This window comes from Daucus carota, chromosome 9 (assembly GCF_001625215.2).
Source record: "Daucus carota subsp. sativus chromosome 9, DH1 v3.0, whole genome shotgun sequence".
Classification (NCBI taxonomy): Eukaryota; Viridiplantae; Streptophyta; class Magnoliopsida; order Apiales; family Apiaceae; genus Daucus; species Daucus carota.
In genome coordinates this window covers 42268035-42294230 of record NC_030389.2, presented here as the reverse complement: position 1 = coordinate 42294230, position 26196 = coordinate 42268035, and the positions used below count along the sequence as shown (strand labels likewise).

At 33.4% G+C, this 26196-nt stretch overlaps 2 protein-coding genes across 3 annotated transcripts; both read left to right on the top strand.

Moving 5' to 3' along the window:
- The first annotated feature begins 1977 nt into the window (after positions 1 to 1977).
- On the top strand, positions 1978 to 3967 carry LOC108202195 (putative F-box protein At3g16210). Its single transcript, XM_017370579.2, has 2 exons — positions 1978 to 2118; positions 2603 to 3967. Exon 2 carries the CDS (start codon positions 2648 to 2650, stop codon positions 3752 to 3754), a length of 1107 nt encoding a protein of 368 aa, XP_017226068.1. The 5' UTR covers positions 1978 to 2118; positions 2603 to 2647; the 3' UTR covers positions 3755 to 3967.
- Positions 3968 to 4738: 771 nt separating this feature from the next.
- LOC108202193 (beta-galactosidase 9) lies at positions 4739 to 21591 on the top strand. Of its 2 annotated transcripts, XM_017370575.2 has the most exons (19): positions 4739 to 5127; positions 7003 to 7098; positions 7190 to 7302; positions 7990 to 8056; positions 8729 to 8821; positions 9001 to 9144; positions 9330 to 9418; positions 10190 to 10295; positions 10599 to 10686; positions 10810 to 10931; positions 11758 to 11958; positions 12579 to 12808; positions 15492 to 15607; positions 16690 to 16787; positions 17531 to 17641; positions 19658 to 19768; positions 20308 to 20513; positions 20690 to 21038; positions 21289 to 21591. In XM_017370575.2, the coding sequence occupies exons 1-19, from the start codon at positions 4951 to 4953 to the stop codon at positions 21424 to 21426; spliced, it is 2655 nt and encodes an 884-aa protein (XP_017226064.1). In that variant the 5' UTR covers positions 4739 to 4950; the 3' UTR covers positions 21427 to 21591. The 2 variants fall into 2 exon arrangements, with proteins under 2 accessions (XP_017226064.1, XP_017226065.1); XM_017370576.2 differs by lacking the exons at positions 4739 to 5127; positions 7190 to 7302 and having other exon boundaries at positions 7000 to 7133.
- The last annotated feature ends 4605 nt before the right edge of the window (positions 21592 to 26196 follow it).

Genomic DNA, 26196 nt, shown 5'->3' with positions numbered 1-26196 from the left:
GTTATTAATTGTAATTAATTTAAAATATTATTAAATTAATATTTATATATATATTTGAGTCATTAATTTCATTTTGCATTAATAATCTACATGAAATGATAAATATAGTAATGAAAATAAAAGGAAAAGAGTTTGATTCCTGAAACCCATGTTTCATACCCACCTCCTCCCTTGGGTATGAAAATCTCATACCTTGTGGGTCTGAGGAATGGGTTTGAGGGAAGAAAATTATGGGTTTGGAATGAACAAAACCCATACCTGATACCAGGAAAGCGCGAACCAAACGACCCCTTACATATTTTATTTAATATTTTTACTTTAGAAATGAAATGAATTTATTTACTATATTATTTATATTAGAATATATAATTTTGTTTGAATTTATATATAATATAAATTAATTGTTTTTATATTATTTATAATTGAATGATTTCGTTTGAATTTATAAATAATATAAAAACTATTTATATGAAATAAAAGTTTTTAAAATATTTATTATTGTAATCACCGCGCAATGAGATATTGCGAATATTTGAAATTGGATTTTAGAGCCGTTTTCTTTTTAGACTCATTTGTTTCTATAAATTATACAGCAAACTCGATTTGAGATTTAGGTTTTAGGTGATTTAATTAGATGATGGAGATTGAGAGCAACACTCGATTTGGGATTTAGATTTTAGACGATTTAATTAGACGATTGAGAGCTCGACGACGAGATCTTCGATCTCGATTTGGGATTTAGGCGAATTAATTAGACGATTGAGAGCTCAACGAGATCTTCAATTGTGTATAGCTCGTCATACAGTTTATTGAAAAAATTGAGATTGACAAGATATAAGAGAAGCTCGGTCATACAGCTCATTGAAAAGATTGAGACTGCGATAAGTTCAGCTCATTGTAAAGATTGAGATTGAGAGGATACCAGAGAAGCTCGACTGCGATAAGTTCGGTGCTCACCAATTACATTGCATACAAGCGATTACATTTCTTGGTATGTTCTTGAACTTGAGCTTAATAGTTTGAATATTGAATTGTGTGATTATATTTGCTGTCAGTATACTGTACGTGTAAGCCTCACCCATGTTAGAATACTGATTTTTCCCATGAGCTTATTACTTTCAGAAATAATCACAAGCTAATGACCAGCGGCTTGAATTGAAACCAGAAAAATGGTATCAGATGTCACAAAATCTGGAAGTAAAGCCAATAATAGAATTGAGAAAAATGACCTCGAATATCAATTATTAACGACTGATAATCTAGTGTTTTCAATGTGGGAAAAAAATATTAAATTATATAACCATTTGTTGTTTTAGCCCCAACAAATAGCTACACGATGTAGCGTTATGTTAGATTAACATTAACAGAATGTTAGACGATGTAGCATTTTAGACCTGAGTTTTTTATGAATATTCAAAACGCTTCACTATGTAATATTTTTAAGTCATTTTTCATATTCAGGATATTAATAATAGATATAGTAATAATAGAGAACACCACCCACTAGGACTAGGATGAATAGCATTTGTGTTGTATGAGTAAAATCGGGAAACCGAATATATATGAGTATAATAATCATATTTATCTCTGTTTATGAGTATAATAATTATATTTATCTTTATTTATGGACCAAAATGCGTGTCAAGATATCTTTTAGTTATGTATGATAATATTGAGATGACCGTTAAAATTAATTAATTTAATTAGATAAAAATAATTGTGAATTTCAATTGTGAATTGCAATAAATATATATAATAACTAATTAATTAATTTTAAATAATATTCAATTCACTATGGATATTGTTTTAAGCAATCTGACAAGTAATTATTTATAACTCATTTGATTTAATATACAGTATTATAATTATATTCTCATCGATTTTTTATTTTTTTTGAGAGTATACATTCATCCATTATTGGATATATAATTACCGTCTTTAAGTAATTTTCTTCTCGAAAAATCTCTGTAAATTAACGGTGGGGAGACAGACTTGTAAAGTAGTGACTAGGAAACGAGTCAACAAGCATAATAAGTTAACCATCGTACTAGATCATCTCATCTGGTATCTCTCTTGTATCCAACGTAGAAACCATGTTTAGTTCATCCTCTAAACTTGGTAAGCTTGCCTTCTCTTCATATAATTCTTACATACCCATGTTTTGTTTATGTTCTGTGCATGAATGATAGCAACTAGCTAGCATGTATATTTGTTTCATCTTTACTATATGAAAGTATAGCATAATACAAAGAAGCTTGAACTTGATATAGAACTTGACAAGTTTTTATGTTATGCCCAAGATCTCTCATAGGCCTAAGGGGTGTGCTTATTGGAAAAACTAGTGGATCGGATCGATAAGCTTGCGGGAGTATGTTAGAATATAATATGATCCTGATAAGCCCTCTTCCCGAGACCTTGAAGTTTTAGGAGAGTTGATCACTTATTATGGTATCAAAGCTTAGGCTCGCGGGGATGTTGAAATATAATATGATCCTGATAAGCCCTCTTAACATGAGAATTGGTCACTTAACAGGAGTATGTAGCCTTTAACAGTGTCCTTGACTTCCCCTGATTTTGGTTTTTATTAATTGTGAGTTTGCAGTTTATGAAAATCTTGCGGTCTTGAAATCATTGCGGCTTAGCTAGTATGGAGGCAAAAAATGTGTGTAATGCACCCCTGTCGCTGCAGAGTATTCCAAAAGAAATGCTTAAAGAGATTTTGTTGCTGATTCCTGTGAAATGTTTGCTGAATTTAAGGTGTGTTAACAAGTCATTCTGTTCCTTGGTTAACACGCACCTTAAACGCCAAATACTGTTTCTCCCATGTTCGAAGGAACAGTTGGCTGACAATGGAATGCGGATCATATCACCTGATGCTGGTTGTGGATCAGTAGAGAAGCTAGTGCCTAAGACTTCATTTTTTAATGAATTCATTGATTCTGCCAAAATCTACGGCTATTGCAATGGTTTGGTGTGTCTGATTCTTGACATGGATCGATTAGGGCTGTGGAATCCTTCAAGTAATGAATTCAAGATTTTGCCAAGAACAGGGAATCCGTTCCATGGGGGTGTCTTTTATGGAATGGGGAACTATGATTCTCATATTGATGACTACAAGCTGGTTAGAGCAGCTGCTTCTAGATTCAAGGACGATGGCGAGCTTGTTTATATTGACTCTCCTATTAAATTTGAGGTGTTCACTGGTAGATCAAATAGTTGGCGAAGAATTGAAGATATTGGTACTACACAATGCTATTTACAAAAGCAGGCAGTACATTTATGCGGATCCTTGTATTGGTTGAAGCAAATAACAACTTTGGACGATGCTTATGTTCTCTCTCAATGTCTAGTGATCCTTTGCTTTGATTTGGCTGATGAAAAAGTCCGGGAAGTACGTTTGCCAAATGAGGAATTTTTGATCTTAGCCTGGAGTCGACTCGGTGTTTTGGGAGGTCGCCTTTGTGTGTGTTCTTACGAAGAAACTGATGTTAAGATACGAATGATAGACTTCAATGAAAAGGCTTCCTGGAGTAAAGTAATTTCTGTGATAAAGCCAACCGGATCAAGCTTTGCTATCCCGATCTGCATATCAAGGAAATGGGAGGTCATAACACTTGCAGATGGAAGGGACTTGGTAATATATGATTCCCATGGGAACTCGTATAGGAAGATTGCTGTTGGCGATGGTCAGAATCTGTATAATGCTGCTTTCTACGTAGAAAGTCTTGTCAGGCTCGGTCCTCGTCTGTCATAAGTATCTTGAAGAACTGTAACCAGATGACAATCTTGTATGTGGTCTCTATTTAGGTAGAGTTGCCTTCATGTTCTCATAAGCAATGCTTTGTAGTAGCAGTTGACAGATGGATAATGATGTGAAATCTGTTAGTATTAGCAACATGAGCGGATCTAGGATTTGAATTTTGGGGACGTCAAGTAAATTTTCGGATTTTACTTATACATTTTTAAATTTTGTGTGGGCACTTTTATAATACTGTGAAATTTAGAATGGTGAAAAAATTTAAAATTTTTCTAGGGAGGACACGTGTCTCCCCAGACTCTTGCTAGATCCGTCCCTGATTAGCAAGCAGCTTCAAATTTCAACTTTGATGGTAGTTTTTCAAGCAGGACACTATCATTTTCAAGTGTAGCTGGTCCCCAAGAAGAGATCAGTCTCTTTGGTCATCCTTTGGCTTATGTTGCTCTTGCTCCTGTGGAATTCTATGAATTCTCTCAATTCTTTCAAGTCCCAGTTGAATGATTAACAGGGAACCATATGTGTTGCAAGCAATTATACTCATGATTGATTAGCCTAAAAACAAGCTTGCAAATATGGAATACTTTGCTTTTCTAAAAACAGTTTTTGAAAATTAAAAGCTGATATTCGAAAAAGCTAAAAATTATTATTCGGAGAAGCTGTTTTTAAAATTAATCAAACATTTTTTTTGTTTTTCAACAAAAAAAAACTAATTTTCCTTTCACTTACAGCAATTGTCACTATCACTAACATCAATGCCATTGCAAAATTAAAATAAATATATACAAAAATGTCAAATTACGTAAGCAAACAAACTGATCCACTAATTTGTCAATAAATATTTCAGTACATTCAATAAAATTAACATAATAAATTAATAACCAAAAACAACCTATCATCTCTTTCTCTTTAATCAACTTTTTAAGAAACAAATCATTAAAAAAGTAAGATAAGTTGAAACTCTGAAGATGCAAAATGATACCAATAAAAAACACACAGAAAAGCTAAACAATCTTTGCTTTCAAGTCCCTCACTAATTGATTATAACTTATAAGTCATAAGTACTTGCATTTTCTTCTACTCTATTGTAGTGCTATATCAATCCTTATCCATAATTTCTGCTATATTATAGTACTTCTTTGATCAACTCTCTGTACTATCTACTTTGATAATATTATATAATAATATTATAAACTATGCTCTCAACTCCATTTTTTGTCTTTTGTCTACTTCTGACGACGGCGTTGATTGGCGTCGCCGGCGAGTACTTCAAGCCGTTCAATGTGAGTTATGATCACCGAGCTATCGTTATTGACGGACATCGCCGGATGCTCATTTCTGCCGGAATTCATTATCCTAGAGCCACTCCTCAGGTCTCTCTCTCCCTCCCTCTCTCTCTCCTTGTCTCTCTCTCTCGCACACTCTCTCTCCCTCTCCCTCTCTCTCTCACACACACTCTCTCTCCCTCTCTCTCTCACACTCTCTCTCTCCCTCTCTCTCGCTGCCTCCCTCTCTCCGTCTCTCGACTCCCGAGTTTAATCAATTGTAAGGAGTATTGACTGTGTTTGTGTATATTTGACTTTCCCAAGGAAAGTAGAGTATCGCTGCATACGCACATAGATGAATTGGGTCCGGTGTGGTCCAAGTTCTTAAAAGAAAACCTAGACCAGACCGGGTTATATATGCATAATAATTTTTATTATTTACAAAAACTTAAAACCTGTTGGATTTAGTAAAGCTAAATGAAAGGAAATCAAAATATCTGAATAATAGTAATTGATAAGATAAGTTAAATGAATAAATATTATATACTGTATATTATTATATCAAAACTTATATATGATTAAATGAATATCTTTCTGAGATTTCAACGGGGTTGACTACGAAAATTGAATCAAAATATATTCGATTTCAAATAGTTGCACTTCATGTATTTTAAAAGTAGTCCTGATATTTCTTTTTTATTAATTCTGGCTGCAAAAACTTTTATGTTTCTCAGTTTGTGTTGGGTTTGCGTAGTCATGATTTTGCAGTAAAACTTCGGAAAAATAGTACAAAAGTTGGGATTTACTTTTTATAAAAATAAAAAATTTGTTGTGTTTGGTTTTTCTTATTTTAAAAAAATAACTAAATGTATTTACATACTTTTTCTAAAATTAAGTATATATATTTCTGATGAAAAATATAGTGTCTCTTATTCTGTTCGAATGTTAAGACTTAAGAGGTAATTTTGTATTATCAACCTCTGTAGTTCAGGAGAAAAGGCAAAGTAATGCCCAAAATATCATATTCGTGAAAAATGGCCTAGAATATCACTTGTTAACGCAGAAAATCCAACATTTATGTTTTTAGAAGAAAACGCAACATCGTCTTGCATTTGAGTTTAAAAATCAATATAAAACGTAAAACGATTGTTCGTTTTTGAGTGAAATGCTACATAAAATAACATTTAGGGTTTTGAAACGCTGTGATATTTGGGGCCTTGTTCCAAAAAAATGTGATAGATTGGGCCAAAACCCGTAGTTCAGTATAGCTTATGAACAGTGGCAGCAAATTTAAAGTTTTTTCCCCGCTGGAGCCACTACATACATGGTTGGATTCAGAATGTTTTACTACAAATATTTAATGAGTATAAGTTGGAGGTTTTAGTTAATGTTTTCCACTTTAGAGATTGAATAATTCAGAAACTTTATGTTGTCTAGCTGCTTAATCTCTTCATACATGTTAAAGTGATGTTGGTCTTTTCTACCATAGCTTATGTTTCGTCCTGTATAATCTGTTAAACTATTTTAGAGCATCTCCATTGATGGCCACTCTTCAAGAGGAGTGATCTTTTTTATTTTCAATTTCATCAATAACACTTTTGGCAGCCTACTTTTAATATTGCTCAGATGGTTGAAAAACCTTGAGGATGCCTAGGAATCCCAGATTTTTTTTTTTGCTAAATGAATCCCACAATATTCATTTAGACTATTGAGTAATGACTAAATTTCAATCATTTTAACATGTTAGAGACTCAGACATGACCCTTATTTTTGGCTGCAATTTGCATACTTTGATTAAGGTCTTAAAATATGGTGACTATATATGTTATAGTATACTTTTGACCTCTATAACCTCTCTATGAATCACAGTATATATCTACGTTTCCAATTCATATATTATGTTCAATGTGGAGAAATTATTATTTTTGTTGACAAGCTTCTAGATGCATGTGTTCTTGTCTACTTAGTAGAATTTGCTTGCAGATGTGGCCTAGTCTGATTGCGAAGAGCAAAGAAGGTGGCGCAGATGTTATCCAAACATATGTTTTTTGGAGTGGGCATGAACCAGTTAAAGGAAAGGTTTGATTTCCTATTCAGAGGATTGCTCTTACAAGGTTGGTTCAACACTATGTTAACGCTTGTCTTTTTTGCTTTTACCTTTCAAATCCAGTATTACTTTGAAGGGAGATATAATCTTGTCAAGTTTGTGAAGCTAGTGGGATCAAATGGGCTCTATCTTCATCTACGGATAGGTCCTTATGTTTGTGCGGAGTGGAACTTTGGGTCTCATCCTATTTCTCTTCCCTTTTGCAGTTTTATTCTGTTATTTTTCTTCCAATCTCCACTTTATTTGTTTGAAACAAGTTAACAGATTTTGTTAAAATGGTTTAATGGAACATTGAATAACCCTGAATTTTTCCCTTAAAATTGCAATTCTAGCTGAGGTGGTTGACTACCAATGTCTTTTTGTGGTAAAGTTTTTCTAAACCTGTTGTATATAACAATATAAGTAATTCCCACTCTCAAGAATTTTTCCTTCTGTCAACGATACGGATCCTGCTACATATTCTCATTAATCAATTATGCAAACACACGCACACGTATGGGCATGCATGCGGACACACACGTACATTGTCTGAGTTTGTCTCTGTGGATATAGGTCACTTATGATAGAATACATTAATATACGTAGAAAATGAGTTGCTAAACCTTTGCATCAAGCAGGTAAGTTTTGTCTTAAAGTCAATAAACTATTAACAGTCACAGATTGTGCAGCGATAATGCAAGCCTTGTGTGAAAAACTGTTCCTGGAGAATATCTTACATTTTGCGGCATCTTTATAAAGTTTTTTTGTATCTAGTTTGTAAGTTGTTTAACATTACCTTATCTATGGAGATTGAAATTGGTTGCTTATTAGATGCTTGTGATCAACTATAGTTATCATATATTTGATAAACAATAACCTTTCAGGGGCTTTCCAGTTTGGCTTCGTGATGTACCTGGTATTGAATTTCGTACTAACAATGAACCATTCAAGGTACAAGGAAGAAAAATCTGAATAGAGATAACAATTTTAAGATAAAAAATGTTTTGTAGTTCATTCTATATCTGTATAATCCCTTGTGTTCATGTTTGTTTACTCCAACTCTTTTTTGCCCAAGATGTTTGTCACATATACAATGTAAGTGAATGCAGAAATCTGAAATATTTTTGTAACAAAAAACTTAAAGTATCATGTAACTCGATATACAGTTGAGTCAATGAGAAAGAGATTATAATGAAAAGTACACTGTATATGCCTGGATAATGTTTTAAATTCAAACATATAGTACTAGACTACTAGAGATAGACTATTAATATTGTCTGCTAAGAATTTATTTTAGTAGTTTTTAGAATATATTGCTAGGACAAACTAGTTCACAAGTTCAATGTTTGCAGATATCATGTATTTGAAGAAGCATACCTTATATATTTATCGGTTATTCACAGAAAAGAGGTTCAGATGTTTTTAGACTTATGAAGTTTTTGAAAGTAATATGTGTTTAAATTAGTCAAATGTTCCCGGGCCCTTATAAGAAAATACTGCTAAGATTTGTACAGTAATATTGTTTTTCTTCTCAATCTTTCAAACTGTATTGTTTTTTTTTGTGCTTTTTTTACAAATGATAATTAACTGAATGCTATGTTGTTGTACTATATTAATCTCCAGAGGGAGATGCAGCGATTCGTGAAAAAGATAGTTGAACTTATGCGAGAGGAAAATCTCTTTAGTTGGCAAGGTGGTCCAATCATTATGTTGCAGGTTGTAGAATTTTTTTTCTTTTTGTCAATTTATCTTGTACAACTTAACTTGGTAGATTCATTTTACTTCATGAAATATATATGTAATATCACCCTAATGCAATATGCCTTTTATATAGAAGAAACTGGTATATATTTGGAACAAGTTTTAATAACCAAATTTGTGAATTCGTGAATCAGATTGAGAATGAGTATGGGAATATTGAAGGTGCTTATGGACAGAAGGGGAAAGACTATGTAAAATGGGCTGCCAACATGGCTGTGGGACTTGGTGCAGGTGTTCCATGGGTTATGTGCCAACAAGTAGATGCTCCAGAATTTATAGTAAACTCTTTGACCTTGCTTTTTCCTTTATATGTTTTTTGCTGCTATTGCATTTGATTATGAGGAAAACATGATTCTCATGTTTCTTGTAAGATGCTTGTGTGAATCGAGAAGATTAATTGGTTGAGATAATCTTACAAAATTGTAAATTCTCAGTCATTTTGCTTCTACTATTTTGGTTGCAGCTAGATGCCTGTAATGGATACTATTGCGACAGTTTTAGACCAAATTCAAAAAAGAAACCAATGCTTTGGACGGAGAATTGGGATGGATGGTAAGTACCAAGAAAATTTTGTTGTTGAATACTTGATAGATGCACTTCTTCATATATGTTCATTGTATTTGCTTGTGGTATTACATTTACCAGTGAATTAATCATCATCATTTTTATAATATATTAAAGTTGATTTCTGTTCAATCTTCTTATGCCTCTTCTTCAGTTCTTTCTATTATTAAAGTATTATGTATTGTTCTTATTTCCATATCTAGTTGTTCAACTCTGGAACAAATTGTGTGAAAAAATAGCAAACTTTAGCTTAAACTGTAGATGGTAGGAAAGGCCCAGTGATTAGCAGGGAAAATAGTTATCCTTTCAGGAAAGAAAATTTTGGGGTGATATCTATGGATAGACAGCAAGAGAATACTGAAATAATGGGAATGGTGATTGAACAATGTTCAGCAATGGTGATATTGAGTAAAAAGAAAAAGCTGAAATAACAGGATAAACAATGAAATCTGAATGGCAGAACTTCACTGTCTTGAATTAGTCAACAAATTGAACCCTTATAAACCTTAATCTGTCTTGAAATTTCATGATAGAGGTATTTGTCTCTATTTAACATGACTTCCCAACTGACATAGTGAGCACAAATCAAACAGAACCAAGAGCTATTAACAATTTCATATTTCTAGTGAACTAAATAAATCTGGAAGCTGATTTGCTCACATCTCTGGATCAGATATGTTTTTACTCTAAATACTATGATATTGGTCTGCATACTGACCTCATGATTTATGTTTTCTTTTATATTCTCTCTTATTAAAGGTTTGCAAGTTGGGGTGGTGCAATTCCCCATAGACCAGTCGAAGACCTTGCATTTGCAGTTGCTCGCTTTTTCCAACGTGGGGGAAGCTTTCAGAATTATTATATGGTTTGTGAGACACACCAATAACAACTGTTGTTGTAAATATAATATGACCCTTACAAAGATTAATTTAACAATTTTTAAATCTAAATATTCGTAGAAACTTGTTTGTTGTAGCTGTGGTGACAGAATTATTCTATTTACCGGAGTAAGAAAGCAAAGTTTATCTATGTAACGTCTGCAGTAGCAATTATTCTAGGAAATAATTTTTAGAGAGAAAAAGTGGATGCATTATATTCTTTCTTATACATGTGAATACATTACTTAAAGAAATTTAGATATCAAGTGTGCTTAACTCTGTATTTGCAGTATTTTGGTGGTACGAACTTCGGCAGGACTTCCGGAGGTCCAAATTATATCACTAGTTATGACTATGATGCCCCACTTGATGAATATGGTAATAATTTTACTAACATTAAATTATGTATGTCAAGTAGCAGGTCAAGAAATATAATTCGTTGTGTTAATGTTTAGATTATGTCATCCTCAGAACATGTGGTTATTTTTTAATTTGTTGTAGGACTGCTGAGCCAACCAAAATGGGGACACTTGAAGGACCTTCATGCGGCTATAAAGCTTTGTGAACCTGCGCTTGTTGCTGCTGATTCACCTCAGTACATGAAATTAGGTCCACAGCAGGAGGTTTCTCCCAACTGAACAATTTAAGAATTACATAATTATGCCTTGTATTTTTTGTTGTGCTGTCATCTTCATAGTAGAGTTAGCTGCAACATACAAAATCTTGAACTATGTTACTCTGACTTGGGTACTAGGTGTCCGGCATGACACATATCCGAGATTCAGACTCGGAAAATATTAAAATTATGGACACGGGGACTGTGTCCTTTTCTTGGAAACGGGTACGGGGACACGGCATAATTCATTAATAAACAAGTATGGAAAGTAGATCCCTTAACCAAAAGTAACTATCAAGTTCAGATCAAACCCAATCTTGTAAGGAATATTGCAAATTAGGGATCTTCTCTACTTTTTTTTGTATTCTTGTTTTTTTTCTGGTTTGCATTGTATATTCGACTTGTATGTAGTCTTTTATTTGGTTAAAGTGTTCACATTTCAGTCAAAGGATCCAACACGGAATAAGTGTCGTGTCCGAGTGTCGGGCACAGGTACGACTACTTAAACAGAAGAGTCAGAGTAACATAGATCTTGAATGTTCCATAATGGCATTTTTATGCCACCAAGATCTTGGAAACCTAATGCCTCTCAATTGAGCTACCAAGTACTACTTAAAACTGGTATCCTCTTTCCCTTGAGTGATGAAAAGATTACCTTTTCTTGATGGGTAGATTAAGTTTCACACTTTATTGGATGTTTTGAAATTATCCTTAAGTTCAGATCCAAACTGATTTTACTTAACAGTTTGATCAGCATCATCGTATCTATGATTCTCTTTTAATATATTTTCTATTTGAAGTTGGAAGTTGACTGTTACACATCAATATTTTAGGTGCATGTTTATCGTGGAAATATCACCCAAGGGCTAACTACAGCTTTCTCCACAAGTAAGAGTGTCTGTGCAGCATTTCTCGCAAACATAGACGAGCATAAAGCAGCTGATATCGAATTCCTCGGTCAAGTATATACTTTACCTCCATGGTCAGTAAGTATATTGCCAGATTGCAGGCACGTGGCTTTCAACACAGCAAAGGTTTGATGATGTGATTATTGACAAGAAAATTGATGCTATCTTTTGGTACATGGAATGATTATTTGTGCAGTGAAGTGTCATGTTGGACTGGTGAATGAGTAATCATGTTTTTGTAACATGCTCTATGCATATATATCATGCTTATGCTTCCTGACTGCTTCAAAGTCGCTATCAGCACTCCAACTCTATTTTCTTTCTTAGTACTATGTTACCCCTATCTTAAAATTTACAAGACTCAGATGCTTTATCTGAGTTATTAGCACAATATTTCAAATACTTCTCTGTGATGGCTTCTCTTTGGTAATATTTAAGTAAATGTAGAAGCAGACTAGCTCTTGTTTTTGATTGCCCTGACCACATATCTTTTTATATTTAGAAGCTAGCTGATGTACCTCGTAAAGGACATGTAATCTGAATTAAGCCATATCTTGGCAGAGACTTTGTGTTGAAAAACTTATCAATAAATTCAAGAATGTTGAAAACTGCTTCTTGCAACCAACTCTACAACTCTTCTGCACTACCATGAGTCCATGACAAACTTATAACTAGTACTTACTTTAATAATTCATGTTTAATTTTGTTGATGATATGGTAAGCATCTATTTCCTTATTGGTAACAGGTCGGGGCTCAAACTTCGATAAAGCTCGTGGATTTTAATTTGCCTTCTTCGAAGATGAATGTACCTCAGCCATTAACGTTTCAGGATGAAGTTACATATATTGCAAATGACTGGATGACTTTGAAGGAGCCAATTGGTTTGTGGAGTAAAAATAACTTCACATCCCTAAGCATAATGGAACATTTGAATGTTACGAAGGACAAATCTGATTATCTGTGGTATACCACCAGGTACGCCACTATCGTGATTATAACTTTTCTGTTCAGTCATGGGCATTACAAAGTCTAAATCAACCAATCCTCTAGTATGATTCCACATAGCAGGTCTGTCCCAACCCTCTTCAAGTCGATTTTAAAATATGTACAAATCTTTATTAAGAGCAAAGGTAGTCTGTAATAATATTATTACTAGAAACAGTGGGAACTGGAATTGTTACTCTGCTTGCCATACTTGCAAACCAAATGTGATTGTTTATTTAGTTTTAAGTTCTAGATTTTACTTCCAAATGCAATACTTGCAAATGTGTTTGTTTATTTTGTTTTAAGTTCCAGAATTTACTTTCAAATGCAATACTTGCAAAGTTTTAAGTTCTAGAAATAGTACATGTGTGATTTTACTTCCAAGTGTATTTTTGAACTTTCAGTTGTAAGAGTGGATCGCGGGCGCCCATCTTTGGGACACAAATTTACTTTCATGTCCATAATAAATTATGAGAATATTGGTTTTAGGGAAAAGCTTTTCATCAAGTTCATTATATTCAAACAAAAACTGTAGTTCGAGTCGGTATACATATTCCTCTCTCCATTTTCTTTAAAGTACACAATAAACAGTGAAGGAAAAACTATGTGGTCATGTTCTTAGTTCTTACTGATGATTTCTATCAGAATTTGGACTCACATCAACATAAAGCTAATGGACCCGTGTAAATCATTGTTATCTATGTATTCCTCAAGCTACATACATAATTAAGTGGAGCTTGAATAGAAGTTATCTTACTGTTTCTTTTATCGACTCAGAACAACATAGTAAACCTTTTTATCCCTTTAAAGTTTTTGTTCCAGTTCATACTTAAAAATATTTGTACCAAAACATGAAATTGAGAGTTTAGTAACATGGTTGTAGGTGTAAGAATGAGTGAAGGGTTGGAATATTGAAGTGACATAATTTAAAATCAAACAGTGTACTAGTAGGTTGCGAGAAGTTACCAATACAATATACATCTTTAGTTATTAGATCACATTGCAACTATCCCTTGGTTTATAAACTATCGAATATCCCTCTCCTCTTGGTTACATAATTTGAGGGTTAGAGCCCTAGTGGAGGAAAAATTGTGCGTAATAAAATTCCTAGAAATGATTGTACCCAGAAAAAGCCATTTGCAACTGGATTTAAACATTTTCTCTTAGCCTTGTGATCTACTGTATCTTTATGAAAAGACTTTGATGATTCTTTCCAGTTTTTGTCCTAATCTGGTACAAAAATCTTAACTAAAATTTATTGTTGTGAGTTATTTTGTCATATAGCCTAAACAACTTTTGTCGAGTATTTTCAAGAGTATCGTTCGCAGGGAATGACTGATATCAATACAAATTTCGAGTCTTTTATCTCTTGTAATTCAGAAGTGTGGAGAAGAATTTAGTGGATTTTTCTATCAACTAATTAATATAATAAATAAATAAATATAATAAATATGAGAGAAAACAACCCAAGAATTAGAGTTCTTCAATGGCTATCATGAATGTCTAATTTATGTCTCTTGATTGCTAAAAACAATCCTTCTGATATTTATAAACTCCTCTCCCAAGGTAGATTATAATGCCTACAATTATCCATTAAAAGCCACTCCCATGGTCAATTAAAGAACACTTGTAAGCTATTAAGAACCAAAGATTTTATGTCTCACAATTCTCATATCAATCTCCCGATCTAATACTCAAATTGTGTCCATCATATCATGTACTAGAATTATAATTCCTCTCCCGATTCGTTATAACTCCTAGAGATTCAATCACAAGTTAGCTACTCCTGTAATTGTATAAAGAGCTCAATGACAGATTTACAAATCAAGAGAAAACACAATCCAACTAAGCAAACATAATAAGCCAAAGAATACTACCCAACTCTTGGATTAAGGAATTAGCTACTCATGATAAGATGAAACAAATATGTATTTATACCACAGACCATGAGTGTAAGAATATAAGTACGAAGAATACAACTTGACGAAAGTGCTTAACGTCCGGATGAATCCCTTCACTCCTTCTTCCAATAACTCTCACAAGTGCTTCTCTCCCTTTCCTCTCTCAAAGGCTATCTCTATGTTATTCAATATGATACAAGTTAGTTGTCTCTAATCTCTATCAAACCCTAATATATATAAGAGTTTTCTTAATTTACAAGAAAATAAAATAATATCCTCAAACGGGTTGGATTCTGATGCTCAAATTCGTAGGCTGTTGTTCAGGCCTGATTCTGGACTGATCCAGTTGCCTTTTGATATCTGGACCACCTTAAACTTGTAGAGAATTTCAATATCTTCGCGTGGGCTGTTAAATCGCTCAATTCTGACGTCCGGAACTCAAGTTATGGCCCAAATAAGATTTGCTTCGCTGGCTATCCATAAAGTCCGAATTTCCATCTGATTAAGCCCAAATAAGCTTGATTTAATCCAACTTTAGGAATATTTATTTTCCTGAAATTAAACACTTAAAATCAATTAGTAACATCCTGATTATTTACAAAATACTAAAATTATGGGAATAAAATCATATAAAAACATATATAAATATATGCTTTATCAACAACCTGATGTATATTATGCTTTAGGTCCTGACATATACCTTGACTAATTGTCTTTTTTTAAGTCCAGTTAAGGGGTTCTAATACCAGTCTGTGGTTTATAAAAAATCACAGATTATACATATCAGAAGATGAAATATCATTCTGGGAGGAAAATGAGGTCAGTCCAGAACTATCAATTGATAGCATGCGTGATTTGGTTCGCATTTTTATTAATGGGAAGCTTTCAGGTATTTCATATTGTTTTCTTTGCATCTGTAATTTGAAATTCTCTTCCTTTCTTATTGGGCTTGACTAGCTTTAGCTTGTTCTTTTGTTTCTATAATTAGCTTTGTGGCACAAATCAGTCAAATCTTTTCAACACTAGAATTACGTAATTCATATTGGTAAATTATGATAGCCATCGGGAATCATGCTAAGAAATGCCAAACCCAGACTTCAAGCTAGTGCATGGAAGTGTTTGTTTTAACATAATTTTTGCTCAATATATAGTTTAATCCAAAACAACCAAATCATTTGACAACTAGTGCTGTACATATAGATGCATCTGGTGTTAAAGCCTAAGTGTCCTACTCTATATCCCAGTGAAATCAAATTATTGTCCTAAAAAGGCAACATTTCCCAGTGAATGACTAGACTAAGTGTTGATGTTTTATAAAAAAAAACAATTGATAAGTAAAATAAAAGTAACATAAAAGTAAAATAGAAGTAAACTAAAATTAAACAAAAGTGTTTCATTATTTTGATGCATAGAGTTAAAGTGCATCAGTAAGTCTTTATAGAGACTCTATGTGAACAAATCAACTAAAAACTAGCTAACCTTGTATCCCACTAATCTTATCTAAACAAACCAATAACGACTACTTAAAACTAGAATTTATTAAAAGTAAAACATTAATCATTTGTTTTAAATTCAAATCAACAAGATTTCAGAAAACAATGCCTATAGTTTTGGATTATTTTCAACAGAAAGGAAAAATCAAGCAATTAAAAGTTTGTTTTGCCTAATGTATGTGTCTATAACAACATGTCTAGACATCAGTCCATCGATTACTCTTCCTTGTACAGAACCATGTTCGGGAAGTTCAGATGATGCTATACTTATGTACAGAATGACACTGGTCCATCTTAACTGCTTCTACAATCCTTTGCAAATTTACAGTATTTAGGAACTGTCTCCAGGCATTCGAATTTTCGGCACCGATATATAATCTATTGCTCATTATTCTTTACGTGATTCAAATTCTTTACCTGGATTTCTGCACTCTTATTCCATAAATTCATTAATAATGTCACATTCTTGGAAGAAAAGGCAGTGCAAAAGGGGATTGGATAAAGGTGGTGCACCCTATCCAACTCGTACAAGGATACAATGACATAGTATTGCTGTCTGAAACTGTGGGCTTGCAGGTAATAATAGAATAGGGGGGGGGGGGGGGGGGGGGGTCTGCTTTATTTTTTGAATTCATTTTTTGTTGTTATGATTATAGTCATTTATAAGTTAGTTTCATTGCAGGGAGATATTGTTATTTCTTATTTACTGCTTTTCTTTCATCTTTCCAGATAGACGCCTATGCGATCAAACAAAACAAATTGCAATGTAGATGCATATACTCTGAGTTTTATGTGTATCGTATTAGTAAATGTATATCCAATTGACATGTAGGAACAACATACAGTAAAATTCTGCAACATAAGCATCTGGTAAAATTGCATACAGATATAGTTTTAACTGAAGGTTCAATATAAATTTTATAGAGACAGAATGAAGATTTAGAAAAAAGAAGTTAAAACTAGGAGGCGACAGAAAGATGAAGTAATAAAAGATGAAATGGTTTATAAAAAGAATGAGGTATTTCAATGCTTCCACTACGTCATCTGACCACTATCTGTACTAATGAATTACAATATGATCTGCCAACATTCACTATTTAGGTAGCCCATATCGATGCAATCAGTATGAAAGGATGAAGCATAATATTGCGTTTTGCAACATCTTTGATCACTTGTCATTAAATTTTCTTAAGTATAGTTGCTACTTGTCAGCATGTTTTATAGCATTCATCTATTTGGCATAGCTTGTATTTAAGTTCTTCCTATATGTTGTTTCATATATAATATCACATGTCTTGTTTATATCTTTAATTGTTTAGAATTATGGAGCCTTCTTAGAGAAAGACGGGGCTGGATTTAAAGGTCGTATAAAGCTTACTAATAGCAAAAATGGGGATGTAGATCTAACAGAATCCTCGTGGACCTACCAGGTTTTTTCCAAAATCTTCTCTGTAATATCTGAGTATCTGACATTACCATAAGCTGCAAAATGATTAAACTTGATTGCAGTCATTCTCTTTTGTTATGTTGGGTAGCAAGTATATCATAGATATTGTTACAATTACTACAGATAAAGTCATTCACTTTTTGTTATGTTTCTTAGTAAGTAATTCATAGACAGCTTGACAACAACAATAACCATCATCATAAGATTAAAAAAAAAAATCTCCACTATTTTAGTGTGATGGAAGAACTGTAAAATGAATTGACTTTGAACATTAACTTTGATTTATATGATAGAGACCGAGTTAATTTTTTCATGAAGTCCTGATTTATTGTGGATTAGTATTCGAGGCAATCTGATTGTAAGCTGTAAGCTAGAAAGCAGGGATACTTCACTCAACCGCCGCACCGCGCACTCGATTCTCGGGGATTCTTCGATACTCGGGGATTCTTGGGGATTCTTGTTAATGATTAATTATGTGATTAGTTAAATATTTTATCACTTAACTACCTTATAGTATAATAATTATGTTACTAAATAATTATATTATAAATTGTTAAGGATATTGAGCTTATTTAGTTGATTGTTTGGTTTAAATATATATGTAACTCTTGAAATACATGCATAATATATATTTTTAATATACTAATATTTGCCGAATCCCCCCGCACTCGAATCCCCATATTTTTAAATTTGCTGAATTCCCGTATCCCCGTACCGCGCACTCCCGCACCCGCACTCATGCTTCCTAGGCTGTAAGTTAACAACAATTTGTAATCTCTATTTCTTGGCATCTGGACATCCTTAGTTGATATACTTCTTCCTTGTTCGAGGCATGTTCTTAAGTTAAATTACATGGATTAGGCTTCATATAATCTAATGCAGGAATCTCTTTGAAATTTATCTGAACAATTTACTTAAACATGAAGAGAAAAATTTTCGTTGCCTTGCTCCATCCGATTGCTAGGTGTTGATGGAGGAATTTGGTTATCAAGAAAGATAAGGTTCGTGGCCGGAATCAAGATCTATCACAGTGGTTTTATTCCCGGAGTGTGAGGCTGAAATTAGTGTTTTGAGTTGCCTCCTTGTGCTCTCAACTCGCGATCCCCTAATTTGTCTACATACACCTATACTTATGGGATAAATATCAATGTCATCACTCGTTTGGTTCAAATTGATGGCATTGATATTTATCTCCTACATCAATGTAACAAATGAGTGATAACTTTGATATTTATCTCCTATAAATAGGCGATCAAGCCCACGTAGTTCTCGGAGGATCTTAGAGGACAAGTAACCTAGATGGCTAGGGTTTCTTATCCATGGATCAATTAACAGCCACAGAAGCCCGCTAAGGAATGCCCAACAATGAGGCCTAGTCATAAAGGCTTAAGGTCCTATTACAATCTAGGGACTTCGCGAATACGGAATTGACCCTATCTATCAGAGTCAGATTAGCCATGACTTACCCCAAATGTTAAGGCGCTTTACCTCAATGAGAATAACCAACCAGAATACAGGGCAAGTGATCCCAAGTTAGGTGTATGTCAAGCACAATACTCCCCAATGAGGATAACTCACCTGAATAGAAAGTAGGGTGTTTTAAGTAGGTTCTCCCCATACATGCCATGAACTTGGCTCTTTGCAATTGTCCATGAAAGTCTTACATGCTATTTCTTGTAAATAAATATAAATATATAAATTATTATAATGACTTCTGTACCTGGCCCATTTAGACTTCCGCCCCATCAAATCAGGCCCCTGGTAAATATTGAGTACAACACTAGGTCTTAATTGTATTATTGCAAATCTTTAACATGGTGAAAACATGTTTGTGTACAGTTTACAAAATATTATTGTCATATCTACAATATTCGTCAAATCATTATAACATGTAGTATGCAGACTTCACAGTTATCCAACTTATTGCTCAAGTGTTTTTCTTCCTTAGGGCTTCACAAATTCTTCACTGCATCCTGAATCATTTGTTTTCCTGAAATAGGTTGGCCTTAAAGGTGAGTTCCAGAAATTATATACTAGGGAGAAGGCTGAAAGTGTGAGATGGATGAAGTTGACACCTGATGCTACTCCATCAATTTTTTCATGGTACAAGGTAATATAATGAAGTGATACACCTTGAACTGGATATGGTAAACACAAATTTTTGCATACAGGGTATGTAAAAATTACTTTAACTTATGGCAAGTACTATTACTGTTATTTTAAACTAATGAATACCCTTGATAGAAATTTAAATAGCTGTACTCACTGATACAATAGAAACCCCTAAATTTATCCCTCTATGTGAAACTTGCGACTGGTAGAGATCTATAGATTAACTTTCTTACATAATTTTCTTGGATATTGTCATTTATAGAAGATAATAATGTGATAACACTATTACAGCACAGCCTTGTTACTTCTACCTGTTTATTACACAAGGATAAATTGAATCGGTTAAAGACCTACCTCATCACATGCATTTAAAAAAAGATTAACTTGCAGATTTGGTGACCAATGTAATAGCCTAATAGGCATTGTGTTTCCAGACCTATCATTAATCATTATATATGCTAGACAAATATTGTACTTTTTGGAAGGTTAATGCTACTGACATCTCAAGTTTCTCTTGTTTCTTGGTTGGATCACCAGACATACTTTGATGCTCCGGTCGGAACTGATCCTGTTGTCCTTAATTTGGGAAGTATGGGAAAGGGACAGGCATGGGTTAATGGCCACCATATAGGAAGATATTGGGATCTGATCTCTCCTAAAGATGGATGTAGACCTTGTGATTATCGTGGAGCATACTCCTCTGAAAAGTGTACTACTAACTGCGGGAACCCTACTCAAATATGGTATATAGATTTGTAGCAATCGATATTTTGTAGTCATTGTCATATTGCAACTTTTATGTGAGCAGCTAACCATGATAAGCTTAGAATTCTCTTCCTATACTGTCCGCATGTGAAGACACTCGCGACGAGCCTGCAATTCATCATCTAATATACTTACTGTGATCATTCTCTTTCAGGTACCACGTACCAAGGTCATGGTTGCAGAGAGATCAAAATTTACTAGTTATGTTTGAGGAAACAGGGGGGAACCCATATAAAATTACAATTAACACAATTTCTGCTCAAACTATTTGTGGTCGAGTACCAGAGACCCACTACCCACCTCTTCACATATGGGGACATCCAGATTTTATAAATGGGAAAATATCAATCAATGATATGACACCCGAACTGCATTTGCAGTGTGAAGATGAGCATACTATATCTTCTATAGAATTTGCGAGCTATGGGACCCCTCAGGGAAACTGCCAGAACTTATCCAAAGGCAACTGCCATGCACCAAATTCGTTATCCGTGGTGTCCCAGGTAACTTTACCTAGAAGTGTATGTACATTGTTGTTTAAGGCATAATACAATTCTCTATATCAAAAGTTCTTAGAGCTGTCCCAGTATAACCTTCTAATCTCTATCATTACTTTGTAATTTGGATCCAATATGCCCAATTCAAGTCTTTTACTATTGCGGCAGTATATTTTGTTGTTACACCTAAAGTCTAGAATAAGGTACGTGACCAACTTAGTGTATAAGACATGCTCATCTTTTTTCATTTTTCCAGGCTTGTCAGGGACGAAATAGCTGTTCGATTGCAGTTTCAAATGACGTATTTGGTGACCCATGCCGGGGCATCGTAAAGACTTTGTCTGTTCAAGCAAGATGTTTGCCTTCATCATTTGCCAGATCTGCCTCAATGTAGTTGGCAAGCCCTTTTACCTCTAGTACAAACTTTAGAAGGGCTGTACAACTTACATATGATGTTGGCATATTCAGATAAAAAAGTGTAAGAATAAGTTTACATATGATGAATGTACATAGAATTGTCAAGTTATCGGTTAATCGAGCAAGTCTACTTTCTTTCTGATGATGCGTTTCGTGTAGAACAGAGAAAAGTGGTCTGCCTTGGTGACTCCTGTTCTATTTGGTTTTTAGTTGAACTACCAGGAAAGAAATAGACAACAAGAGTAGTAAAATTACAATTTTGTATATCTTACAAGTAGACCCGGCCAAACGGGCGGGCCGTGCCGGTTCAAACGGGTTTCGAACCGTCCCCGTTGGAACCGTAACCGGCACGGCAAGACTAGCGGTCCGGTCCGGTCCGGGCCGGGCTGGTGTAGAAGATAACCGGAACCGTGTTATACGGTTTGGCGGATTTGGCGGGTTATGCGGTCACACGGTTCCGGGCGGTTTGCGGTTCAACGGTTTGCGGTTCGAACGGTTCAGTGGACACTGGACACTGGACATCTGGACACTGGTCACGGGTTTACACGGTTCGTGAACCGCGGTTCACGCGGGTTGGCACTAGCCCTTACAGGTGGCATGCATTCCCATTGAGTCATTCCTTCTTCTTTTTCTATATCCCCTTTTTATTTTCATTATTCTCTATTCTCTTATGTGGTTTTTATCTTTTTTGTGATATAATATTAATTTATTTGATAGTCCCCAATTTTATATTTAAAAACAATATTTTTTATGATGCAGACTTATATGCCTTACAAATTAGTATATGTTTATGTTTTTAAAAAAATTAAGCAGTTAAATGATGGTGAGTTGCTAAACTTTTAATTTTAAAATATTTTCATTTTTATAATATAACTATAAGCATATTAAAAAGTTAAAAGAAAATATTAAAATGTTATAAATTTAGATTCTTAAGTGGATTAAAAAAGTATATTTAGATCAGTTTCGAAAAAAAAATATATATTTAGATATTTAGTTATGATATTTTTTTAAAATAAATATATCAAGTTAATAATTTATTCATAATGACACTAGATTAGCATGTTTAAATATTTGATTAAAATATGTGTTTAAATATCACAGGTTTACACGGTTCGTGAACCGCGGTTCACGCGGGTTCCAAACGGTTAGAGCGGGCTTTCGCGGGTCACGGTTCCAGACGGTTCGGGCGGGTTTTACCGGTTTTGGCGGGCCGGTTTGTGACGGTTCGCGAATCGAAGATATGTGAACCGTAACCGGCTCGTCGTTAAACCTCGGTTCGGGCCGGTTCGTGCCGGCACGTGAAAATACGGGCTAAATGTCGGTTCGAGCCGGTTCGGGCCGAGCCAAACCGCCGTTTGGCCGGCTCTACTTACAAGAGAGTATTTTAAGAGTGATTGATAATTTGATATAATCAAAACTTATACAAATGAACAACTTAGCTTATAAAGGTTGGTTTGAGGCGAAATCTGAAGTTATTAATTAACAACTCAGCTAACTCCCAAAATTCATGCAGGAGTGTTGAAATATTATTATACAAATTTATTGAAATTTCCAGACTATTGAAAGAATAATTATTCATTTTATAAGTTTATACATATGTATTTGATATAAATATTATGAATCATCCTGCATCTATATATTTTAATCTCTACAATTGTAAAATCATATGCAGAAATAAAAATATTTTATAGATAATAACTATGTTCACTCTAAAATTAAGTAATAATATAATTATTGATCCTACATTTAGCATGCGTATAGTGTTTATAGTTCTCTTAACTTATTTCCATATACCCTACAAACAATAAACATAATCGTGATGAATATAAGGAACATCCTGAAAAAATGTTTATAGTTCTATCGACTTATTTCCATATAACTTATAAACAAATAAACATAATCATGACGAAAGTAAGGAACATGAAAGAGTGTTTATAGTTCTCTCGACTTATTTCCATTTACCTAACAAACAAATAAATATAATCGTGACGAAAGTAAGGAACATCCGGAAAGATGGCCCCAAATTTCAAATATTTTTGAAGTAATGTCCAAAATAATAGAATCAGAAAAAATGGTCCAAATAGCAGATAGAGAAGCTGGTAATCTTGCGTTTTCAATAGCGTTTTACTCCCTCCGTCCCAACATACATGTCACTTTGACTTTTTGCACGTAATTTGATGTGCAAATAAAACATACTTCTATACATTATTTTTCAAATTTTCTTTTTCTGAATAAAAATATAACATCCATATTTTTATTCAGAAAAAGAAAATTTGAAAAATAATATATAGACATGTTTTATTTGCACTTCAAATAACGTGAAAAAAGTCAAAGTGACATGTATTGTGGGACGGAGGAAGTAATGTTTTAAACACAGTAAAACACTACACCGTGTGACGTCTATTAGGGTTAACCTAATCAGACGCTACACAATAATCAAAACGCTAGATGATGTAGGGTTACTAAATAACATTTGAGACTATTTTTGTGGATCTTGATATTTAGGACATTAGTAATAAATATATGAGTATTCAGAGCCAACGCTTTTTTTTTTTTTATATTATAAAAAATATATGATGTCCCTGTTTTAAGATTAACTTGGCCACTAGATGATGTACTCTGGCCTAAGTGATGTCCCTGATGATTCAACAATGGCAGCAGTGGATAACAAAGAGTCGTCGCATTATGTTTGCTCTCAACAGTTATCCCATGATATTTTTAAACTAATGGACGACCAAAGTTGACTTATTTTCTAAATAAACAATATTCTAAATTACATTTCACAGATTCTATCTGTGTGTTTTATTTAGCCAAATACACACTTGCAAATTGGAAAACTAAATTTTCACACGAAAAAGTTTGTGATGATTTCAGTCAAATTTTGAGTGCTACTTGGGTTTAAATGAATAGTCCATTTTTAACTTTTTAAAATTAAATTGACATAATTTTCAACTAGAATTTATGAAATTCTCTTTATATAATCTTTATTGATATAATTTTAAATTATTTTCAATAATTCATTAATATAAAATTCAATCAAAAATTTGTTACTTTGACTAAGAAAAACTCAAAATAGATTATTAATTTGAAATATTGTGCGGATGTTTTTTTTTTAACTAAACCAACGTACTCCATCACGTATATCCCGCTTAACGAAAGATCCGACTATTAATATGATAAATTTGGATAACATGTCATTTTCGTGTATGTACATGGATCAATTTTGAGTCATGTAAAAATCATTTAAAATTAAAATTTTAAATTTTCATGAAAAAGTTTTAGTTTCGGATCATTTTGGGTCGATATCGAACAATCAAATAATATTCAAATTACTTTTGAATTTTCAAATTAATCTCAGTTAATCATAAGGGTGAGCATAAAAATCCGAAATCCGGATTATCCGATTTTCTGGTCCGATATCCGATTAAAAAAATCCGAAAATTTGGATATCCGATCCGAATAATCCGGACCGGATATCCGATCCGGTTTTTTCTTATAAATTCGGATATGGATCCGGATCACATATATATAAGAAATCGGATATCCGGATCCGATCCGGTTTTATTATTTTTGATGAAATATATTTTTATAAATAATATATTAATAATTTTTAGTTTTGTAAAGAATCTACATCTTGTAAATTTCACGTCATTTAAGCATGAGTACGTGATTTTGTTTAGAAGCAGCCAGTGTAATACTCCTATAACACATCACAATATCGTCTACCAATCACAGTTAAAAGAGTTGAGTCTGATGCTTACATGTATTTAGCTAATATCGACCTCCAATCCTTGCCTTTGATATGTCAGTACTTTGTTCTTTTTAGTCTCGTTGTCAAGCAAATATGAATACACGCTTTATATTATTAAATATTAAGTATGGTACATGTATTTTTATAATTTTTTGTGGACTCCCAAATTCAATCATCATTTACACATTTATTGCTCATGTTATGCTAGCTTATTATTATTATTATTATTATTATTATTATTATTATTATAATATATTCACTTAGACCAGATGATACTTATTGCATTTTATTTATTGTTTCACTTGTCAAATATTAATATGAATATGAATCTATTTACGATTTTATGGGTAAAAGGTATCACATAGTAGGTTATAAAAGTGTTTTTTTAAATATTATTTGCCAAAAAAATAATAAGAAATGAGCATCAATCGGATTCGGATAATCCGGTTTCCGATCCGATTTAAGAGGATATCCGAATATTCGGATATGCGGTTAAATCGGAATCGGAACCGGAATAGAATTTTAGTGATCCGAAAAACCGGATACCCGGTTTATATTTTATAACCGGACCGGATATCCGGTTATGCTCACCCCTAGTTAATCAGATTAAAGTTTAGATCATATAGGTCGAGTATGCTCTTGTCATCCGGTCGACGAAAGGTGTGACGTATGCCATCTTAATCATTTACTTTATTTATCCCATCGAATTGTATACGTTATTTTTTGGAACATTTTTTAAGATGTTTTTAATTATAGTTTCATAATATTTTTCTAAAATTTTTCTTCCCTGAATAAAAATTTGATGTTTAATTTTTATTCAAAATAATAAAATTTTAAAAAAACATTATGAAATTATATTTTATAACAGCCTTGAAATACGTGCAATAATGGAGTATTACTCAGTGGGACGGAGGGAGTATATGAATAAAAACAGTAGTTTTTAGGAAAAAGCGTAGAAAATGAAAAGAGAATTGTAGTCAATTGGGGGTTGCACAG

What these genes read in the sequence shown, in the direction of transcription:
- LOC108202193 (XM_017370575.2), top strand. Translation starts at nt 4,951, where the DNA reads ATGCTCTCAACTCCATTTTTTGTCTTTTGTCTACTTCTGACGACGGCG. An exon ending in CTAACAATGAACCATTCAAG is followed by an intron (nt 8,057 to 8,728) that starts GTACAAGGAAGA and finishes ATTAATCTCCAG; the next exon opens with AGGGAGATGCAGCGATTCGT. An exon ending in TATCTGTGGTATACCACCAG is followed by an intron (nt 12,809 to 15,491) that starts GTACGCCACTAT and finishes AAAAAATCACAG; the next exon opens with ATTATACATATCAGAAGATG.
- LOC108202195 (XM_017370579.2), top strand. Translation starts at nt 2,648, where the DNA reads ATGGAGGCAAAAAATGTGTGTAATGCACCCCTGTCGCTGCAGAGTATT.